Source organism: Lampetra fluviatilis, unplaced genomic scaffold (assembly GCF_964198595.1).
Source record: "Lampetra fluviatilis unplaced genomic scaffold, kcLamFluv1.1 SCAFFOLD_583, whole genome shotgun sequence".
Classification (NCBI taxonomy): domain Eukaryota; kingdom Metazoa; phylum Chordata; class Hyperoartia; order Petromyzontiformes; family Petromyzontidae; genus Lampetra; species Lampetra fluviatilis.
In genome coordinates this window covers 1-10,000 of record NW_027620726.1, presented here as the reverse complement: position 1 = coordinate 10,000, position 10,000 = coordinate 1, and the positions used below count along the sequence as shown (strand labels likewise).

Sequence of the window (10,000 nt, the reverse complement as noted above, 5' to 3'; positions counted from 1 at the left end):
TGTCTGTGTCTAACTGTGTGTGTCTAACTGTGTGTGTGTCTGTGTGTGTGTCTAACTGTGTGTGTCTGTGTGTAACTGTGTGTCTAACTGTGTGTGTGTGTCTAACTGTGTGTATGTGTGCGTGTGTCTGTGTGTGTGTGTGTGTGTCTGTGTGTGTGTCTAACTGTGTGTGTGTGTCTAACTGTGTGTGTGTGTCTGTGTGTGTGTGTGTCTAACTGTGTGTGTGTGTCTGTGTGTGTGTGTGTCTAACTGTGTGTGTGTGTCTGTGTGTGTCTGTGTGTGTGTGTGTCTAACTGTGTGTGCGTGTGTCTGTGTGTGTGTGTGTCTAACTGTATGTGTGCATGTGTCTGTGTGTGTGTGTCTGTGTGTGTGTCTAACTGTGTGTGTGTGTCTAACTGTGTGTGTGTGTCTGTGTGTGTGTGTCTGTGTGTGTCTGTGTGTGTGTGTCTAACTGTGTGTGTCTAACTGTGTGTGTGTGTGTCTGTGTAGACTACCCACACCCTTATGGCTCTCTGGGTGGCTGTGCGAACCACAGCGTCTTCCACAGGATGCACAGCCGACAGCAACAGCACGCAGCGACGGTAGGGAGGAGTGTTTAGGCTGAGCGGACCTAGGGGAGGTGGGGCCAGACACACGGAGAGACACGCAGCGACACACGCAGAGACACACACAGAGACACACACAGAGACACACACAGAGATACACGCAGAGACACACGCAGAGACACACGCAGAGACACACACAGAGACACACACAGAGATACACGCAGAGACACACGCAGAGACACACGCAGAGACACACGCAGAGACACAAGCAGAGACACACAGACACACACAGACACACACACACAGAGACACAGACACACACACAGACACACACACACAGACACACACACACACAGAGACACAGACACACACACAGACACACACAGAAAGACAGACACAGAGACACACAGGGATACACACAGAGACACACAGACACACACACAGAGACACACACACAGAGACACACACAGACACACACAGAGACACACAGAAACACACACACAGACAGAGACAAACAGACACACAGACACACACACAGACATGCAGAGACACACACACAGACACACACACAGAGACACATACACACACACACAGACAGAGACACACAGACACACACACAGAGACACACACACACACACAGACACACACAGACACACACACAGACACACACACAGACACACACACAGACACACACAGACACACACACAGACACACACACAGACAGACAGAGACACAGAGACACACAGAGATGGTGGTTGTGGTAGTGATGGTGGTTGTGGTAGTGATGGTGGTGATAGTGATGATGATGGTGATGATGGTGATGGTGGTGATAGTGATGATGATGGTGATGATGATGGTGATGATGATGATGATGATAGTGATGATGATGATGATAGTGATGATGATGGTGATGATGGTGATGATGATGATAGTGATGATGATGATGATAGTGATGATGATGATGATGATAGTGATGATGATGATAGTGATGATGATGATGATGATAGTGATGATGATGATGATAGTGATGATGATGATAGTGATGATGATGATGATGATAGTGATGATGATGATGATAGTGATGATGATGATGATGGTGATGATGATGATAGTGATGATGATGATGATAGTGATGATGATGATAGTGATGATGATGATGATGGTGATGATGATGATGATGGTGATGATGATGATAGTGATGATGATGATGATGGTGATGATGATGATAGTGATGATGATGATGATGGTGATGATGATGATAGTGATGATGATGATGATGGTGATGATGATGATAGTGATGATGATGATAGTGATGATGATGATGATGATAGTGATGATGATGATGATGGTGATGATGATGATAGTGATGATGATGATAGTGATGATGATGATAGTGATGATGATGATGATGATAGTGATGATGATGATGATGATGGTGATGATGATGATGATGATAGTGATGATGATGATGATGATAGTGATGATGATGATGGTGATGATGATGATGATAGCGATGATGATGATGATGATAGTGATGATGATGATGATAGTGATGATGATGATGATGATAGTGATGATGATAGTGATGATGATGATGATGATAGCGATGATGATGATGATGATAGCGATGATAATGATGATGATGATAGTGATGATGCTGCTGCTGCTGTTGGTTGCCGTGGTTACAGGAACCCACCAACACTTCGTCCCACCACTCCTCGCCTCGCCTGCGCAGGGCTCTGGGCCCGGAACAGAAGACTTGCCTCCTCTTCATCCAGACGGACCACCTCTTCACGCAACACTACGGCTCTCGCGATAACGTCATCGCTCAGGTGATGAGGGGGGGTTACCGTGGTTACCGTGGTTACCGTGGTGGTTATCGTGGTTACCGTGGTTGTCGTGGTGGTTAACGTGGTTACCGTGGTGGTTACCTCTTCACGCAGCACTACGGCTCTCGCGATAACGTCATCGCTCAGGTGATGAGGGGGGTTACCGTGGTGGTTACCTCTTCACGCAACACTACGGCTCTCGCGATAACGTCATCGCTCAGGTGATGAGGGGGGGTTACCGTGGTGGTTACCTCTTCACGCAACACTACGGCTCTCGCGATAACGTCATCGCTCAGGTGATGAGGGGGGTTACCGTGGTGGTTACCTCTTCACGCAACACTACGGCTCTCGCGATAACGTCATCGCTCAGGTGATGAGGGGGGGTTACCGTGGTGGTTACCGTGGTGGTTACCTCTTCACGCAGCACTACGGCTCTCGCGATAACGTCATCGCTCAGGTGATGAGGGGGGGTTACCGTGGTGGTTACCGTGGTGGTTACCTCTTCACGCAGCACTACGGCTCTCGCGATAACGTCATCGCTCAGGTGATGAGGGGGGGTTACCGTGGTTACCGTGGTGGTTACCGTGGTGGTTATCGTGGTTACCGTGGTTGTCGTGGTGGTTAACGTGGTTACCGTGGTGGTTACCTCTTCACGCAGCACTACGGGTCTCGCGATAATGTCATCGCTCAGGTGATGAGGGGGGGTTACCGTGGTTACCGTGGTTACCGTGGTGGTTATCGTGGTTACCGTGGTTGTCGTGGTGGTTAACGTGGTTACCGTGGTGGTTACCTCTTCACGCAGCACTACGGCTCTCGCGATAACGTCATCGCTCAGGTGATGAGGGGGGGTTACCGTGGTTACCGTGGTTACCGTGGTGGTTATCGTGGTTACCGTGGTTGTCGTGGTGGTTAACGTGGTTACCGTGGTGGTTACCTCTTCACGCAACACTACGGCTCTCGCGATAACGTCATCGCTCAGGTGATGAGGGGGGGTTACCGTGGTTACCGTGGTGGTTACCGTGGTGGTTACCGTGGTTGTTACCGTGGTTGTTAACGTGGTTACCGTGGTGGTTACCTCTTCACGCAACACTACGGCTCTCGCGATAACGTCATCGCTCAGGTGATGAGGGGGGGTTACCGTGGTTACCGTGGTTACCGTGGTGGTTATCGTGGTTACCGTGGTTGTCGTGGTGGTTAACGTGGTTACCGTGGTGGTTACCTCTTCACGCAACACTACGGCTCTCGCGATAACGTCATCGCTCAGGTGATGAGGGGGGGTTACCGTGGTTACCGTGGTTACCGTGGTGGTTATCGTGGTTACCTTGGTTGTTACCGTGGTTGTTAACGTGGTTACCGTGGTGGTTACCTCTTCACGCAACACTACGGCTCTCGCGATAACGTCATCGCTCAGGTGATGAGGGGGGGTTACCGTGGTTACCGTGGTGGTTACCGTGGTGGTTATCGTGGTTACCGTGGTGGTTACCTCTTCACGCAGCACTACGGCTCTCGCGATAACGTCATCGCTCAGGTGATGAGGGGGGGTTACCGTGGTTACCGTGGTGGTTACCGTGGTGGTTATCGTGGTTACCGTGGTGGTTACCTCTTCACGCAACACTACGGCTCTCGCGATAACGTCATCGCTCAGGTGATGAGGGGGGGTTACCGTGGTTACCGTGGTGGTTACCGTGGTGGTTATCGTGGTTACCGTGGTGGTTACCTCTTCACGCAGCACTACGGCTCTCGCGATAACGTCATCGCTCAGGTGATGAGGGGGGGTTACCGTGGTTACCGTGGTGGTTACCGTGGTGGTTATCGTGGTTACCGTGGTGGTTACCTCTTCACGCAGCACAACGGGTCTCGTGATAATGTCATCGCTCAGGTGATGAGGGGGGTTACCGTGGTTACCGTGGTTGTTACCGTGGTTACCGTGGTTGTTAACGTGGTTAACGTGGTTGTCGTGGTTGTTACCGTGGTTGTCGTGGTTGTTAACGTGGTTACCGTGGTTGTTGACGTGGTTGTTAACGTGGTTACCGTGGTGGTTACCGTGGTGGTTACCGTGGTTGTCGTGGTTGTTAACGTGGTTGTCGTGGTTGTTAACGTGGTTGTTAACGTGGTTGTTATCGTGGTTACCGTGGTTGTTAACGTGGTTGTTAACGTGGTTGTTAACATGGTTGTCGTGGTGGATACCGTGGTTACCGTGGTTGTTAACGTGGTTGTCGTGGTTGTTAACGTGGTTACCGTGGTTGTTAACGTGGTTGTCGTGGTTGTTAACGTGGTTACCGTGGTTGTTAACGTGGTTGTCGTGGTTGTTAACGTGGTTGTCGTGGTTGTTAACGTGGTTGTTAACGTGGTTGTCGTGGTTGTTAACGTGGTTGTTGACGTGGTTGTTAACGTGGTTACCGTGGTTGTTAACCTGGTTGTCGTGGTTGTTATCGTGGTTGTCGTGGTTGTTAACGTGGTTGTTAACGTGGTTGTCGTGGTTGTTAACGTGGTTACCGTGGTTGTTAACGTGGTTGTTAACGTGGTTGTTATCGTGGTTACCGTGGTTGTTAACCTGGTTGTCGTGGTTGTTAACGTGGTTGTTACCGTGGTTGTTAACGTGGTTACCGTGGTGGTTACCTCTTCACGCAGCACTACGGCTCAGGTGGGGGGGTTATCATTGTTGTTAACGTGGTGGTCGTGGTTGTTAACGTGGTTGCCGTGGTTTTCGTGGTTGTTAACGTGGTTGCCGTGGTGGTTACCGTGGTTACCGTGGTGGTTGCCGTGGTGGTTGCCGTGGTTACCGTGGTTACCATGATGGTTACGGTGGTTATTGTGGTTGTTACTGTGGCAGTTACCGTGGTGGTTACCGTGGTGGTTTCCGTGGTTACCGTGGTGGTTACCGTGGTGGTTACCGTGGTGGTTGCCGTGGTTACCGTGGTTACCATGATGGTTATGGAGGTTATCGTGGTTACCGTGGCGGTTACCGTGGCGGTTACCGTTGTTTTTAACGTGGTGGTTCGTGTCGTTGCCGTGGTGGTTGCCGTGGTGGTTGCCGTGGTGGTTGCCGTGGTGGTTGCCGTGGTGGTTGCCGTGGTGGTTGCCGTGGTGGTTGCCGTGGTTACCGTAGATTGCAGGCCACGTGAAGGCTCTGGATGCCATCTACCAGAACACAAACTTCAACGGCATCCGTGGAATCAACTTCATGGTGAAGAGAGTCAGGGTGAGAGTACACTCACCACTCACTCACTCACCACTCACTCACCACTCACTCACTCACCACTCACTCACCACTCACTCACCACTCACTCACTCAGTCAGTCACTCACTCACTCAGTCAGTCACTCACTCACTCACTCACCACTCACTCACCACTCACTCACCACTCACTCACCACTCACTCACCACTCACTCACTCACTCACCACTCACTCACCACTCACTCACCACTCACTCACCACTCACTCACTCAGTCACTCACTCACCACTCACTCACCACTCACTCACTCAGTCACTCACTCACCACTCACTCACCACTCACTCACCACTCACTCACTCACTCACCACTCACTCACCACTCACTCACCACTCACTCACTCACCACTCACTCAGTCACTCACTCACCACTCACTCACCACTCACTCACTCACCACTCACTCACCACTCACTCACCACTCACTCACCACTCACTCACTCACTCACCACTCACTCACCACTCACTCACCACTCACTCACCACTCACTCACTCACCACTCACTCAGTCACTCACTCACCACTCACTCACTCACCACTCACTCACCACTCACTCACCACTCACTCACCACTCACTCACCACTCACTCACTCACTCACCACTCACTCACCACTCACTCACCACTCACTCACCACTCACTCACTCACCACTCACTCAGTCACTCACTCACCACTCACTCACTCACCACTCACTCACCACTCACTCACCACTCACTCACCACTCACTCACCACTCACTCACTCACTCACCACTCACTCACCACTCACTCACTCACCACTCACCACTCACTCACTCACCACTCACTCACCACTCACTCATACACTCACTCACTCAGTCACTCACTCACCACTCACTCACCACTCACTCACTCACCACTCACTCACCACTCACTCACCACTCACTCACTCAGTCAGTCACTCACTCACTCAGTCAGTCATACACTCACTCAGTCAGTCAGTCACTCACTCACCACTCACTCACCACTCACTCACCACTCACTCACTCACTCAGTCACTCACCACTCACTCACCACTCACTCACTCAGTCAGTCACTCACTCATACACTCACTCACCACTCACTCACTCACCACTCACTCACCACTCACTCACCACTCACTCACTCACTCAGTCACCACTCACTCACCACTCACTCACCACTCACTCACTCAGTCAGTCATACACTCACTCACTCAGTCAGTCACTCACTCACCACTCACTCACCACTCACTCACCACTCACTCACTCACTCAGTCACTCACCACTCACTCACCACTCACTCACTCAGTCAGTCACTCACTCATACACTCACTCACCACTCACTCACTCACCACTCACTCACCACTCACTCACCACTCACTCACTCACTCAGTCACCACTCACTCACCACTCACTCACCACTCACTCACTCAGTCAGTCATACACTCACTCACTCAGTCAGTCACTCACTCACCACTCACTCACCACTCACTCACCACTCACTCACTCACTCAGTCACTCACCACTCACTCACTCAGTCAGTCACTCACTCATACACTCACTCACCACTCACTCACTCACCACTCACTCACCACTCACTCACTCAGTCAGTCACTCACTCACTCACTCACTCACCACTCACTCACCACTCACTCACTCACTCAGTCACCACTCACTCACCACTCACTCACTCACTCACCACTCACTCACCACTCATACACTCACTCACTCACCACTCACTCACCACTCACTCACTCAGTCACTCACCACTCACTCACTCAGTCACTCACTCACCACTCACTCACCACTCACTCACTCAGTCACTCACTCACCACTCACTCACCACTCACTCACTCAGTCAGTCAGTCACTCACTCACTCACCACTCACTCACTCACTCACCACTCACTCACCACTCACTCACTCACCACTCACTCACCACTCACTCACCACTCACTCACCACTCACTCACCACTCACTCACTCACTCACCACTCACTCACCACTCACTCACCACTCACTCACTCACCACTCACTCACCACTCACTCACCACTCACTCACCACTCACTCACTCACCACTCACTCACCACTCACTCACCACTCACTCACTCACCACTCACTCACCACTCACTCACCACTCACTCACTCACCACTCACTCACCACTCACTCACCACTCACTCACTCACCACTCACTCACCACTCACTCACTCACCACTCACTCACCACTCACTCACCACTCACTCACCACTCACTCACCACTCACTCACCACTCACTCACCACTCACTCACCACTCACTCACCACTCACTCACTGACCACTCACTCACCACTCACTCACCACTCACTCACCACTCACTCACTCAGTCAGTCAGTCACTCACTCATACACTCACTCACTCACTCACCACTCACTCACCACTCACTCACTCACCACTCACTCACCACTCATACACTCACTCACCACTCACTCACCACTCACTCACCACTCACTCACCACTCATACACTCACTCACCACTCACTCACCACTCACCACTCACTCACCACTCACTCACCACTCACTCACCACTCATACACTCACTCACCACTCACTCACCACTCACTCACCACTCATACACTCACTCACTCACCACTCACTCACTCACTCACCACTCACTCACCACTCACCACTCACTCACTCACTCACCACTCACTCACCACTCACTCACTCAACACTCACTCACCACTCACTCACCACTCACTCACTCACCACTCACTCACCACTCACTCACCACTCACTCACCACTCACTCACTCACCACTCACTCACCACTCACTCACCACTCACTCACCACTCACTCACCACTCACTCACCACTCACTCACTCACCACTCACCACTCACTCACCACTCACTCACTCACCACTCACTCACTCACCACTCACCACTCACCACTCACTCACCACTCACTCACCACTCACTCACTCACCACTCACCACTCACTCACCACTCACTCACCACTCACTCACTCACCACTCACCACTCACTCACCACTCACTCACCACTCACTCACTCAACACTCACTCACCACTCACTCACCACTCACTCACTCACCACTCACTCACCACTCACTCACCACTCACTCACTCACCACTCACTCACCACTCACTCACTGACCACTCACTCACTCACTCACCACTCACTCACCACTCACTCACCACTCACTCACTCACTCACACTCACTCACCACTCACTCACCACTCACTCACCACTCACTCACCACTCACTCACTGACCACTCACTCACTCACTCACCACTCACTCACTCACTCACTCACACTCACACACTCACTCACCACTCACTCACCACTCAGTCAGTCAGTCACTCACTCACTCACTCACCACTCACTCACTCACCACTCACTCACCACTCACTCACCACTCACTCACTCACCACTCACTCACTCACCACTCACTCACCACTCACCACTCACTCACTCACTCACCACTCACCACTCACTCACTCACCACTCACTCACCACTCACTCACCACTCACTCACTCACCACTCACTCACTCACCACTCACTCACCACTCACTCACCACTCACTCACTCACCACTCACTCACCACTCACTCACCACTCACCACTCACTCACCACTCACTCACCACTCACTCACCACTCACTCACTCAGTCAGTCACTCAGTCAGTCACTCAGTCAGTCACTCACCCACTCATACACTCACTCACCACTCACTCACTCACTCACCACTCACTCACCACTCACTCACTCACCACTCACTCACTCACCACTCACTCACCACTCACTCACCACTCACTCACCACTCACTCACTCATACACTCACTCACACACTCACTCACCACTCACTCACCACTCACTCACCACTCACTCACTCAGTCAGTCAGTCAGTCACTCACTCACACACTCACTCACCACTCACTCACCACTCACTCACTCACCACTCACTCACTCACTCACTCACTCACTCACCACTCACTCACCACTCACTCACTCACCACTCACTCACCACTCACTCACCACTCACTCACTCAGTCAGTCATACACTCACTCAGTCAGTCACTCACTCACTCACTCACCACTCACTCACCACTCACTCACCACTCACTCACTCACCACTCACTCACCACTCACTCACTCACCACTCACTCACCACTCACTCACCACTCACTCACTCACCACTCACTCACTCACCACTCACTCACCACTCAGTCAGTCATACACTCACTCAGTCAGTCACTCACCACTCACTCACTCACTCACTCACCACTCACCACTCACTCACCACTCACTCACCACTCACTCACTCACCACTCACTCACCACTCACTCACCACTCACCACTCACTCACCACTCACTCACTCACCACTCACTCACCACTCACTCACCACTCACCACTCACTCACCAC

The 10,000-nt window shown here is 51.6% G+C and overlaps 1 protein-coding gene across 1 annotated transcript in view; it reads left to right on the top strand.

The window, feature by feature from the left end:
• The window catches only part of LOC144954321 (disintegrin and metalloproteinase domain-containing protein 10-like), a gene marked incomplete at its 3' end in the record, with an annotated part of 6,160 nt that extends 584 nt beyond the window's left edge, over positions 1 to 5,576 (top strand). Inside the window, exons 2-4 of the mRNA XM_078884841.1 lie at positions 490 to 581; positions 2,234 to 2,377; positions 5,484 to 5,576. Coding sequence (XP_078740967.1) covers positions 549 to 581; positions 2,234 to 2,377; positions 5,484 to 5,576 — 270 coding nt within the window. The remainder of the gene's footprint in view (positions 1 to 489; positions 582 to 2,233; positions 2,378 to 5,483) is intronic.
• Positions 5,577 to 10,000: the final 4,424 nt, after the last annotated feature.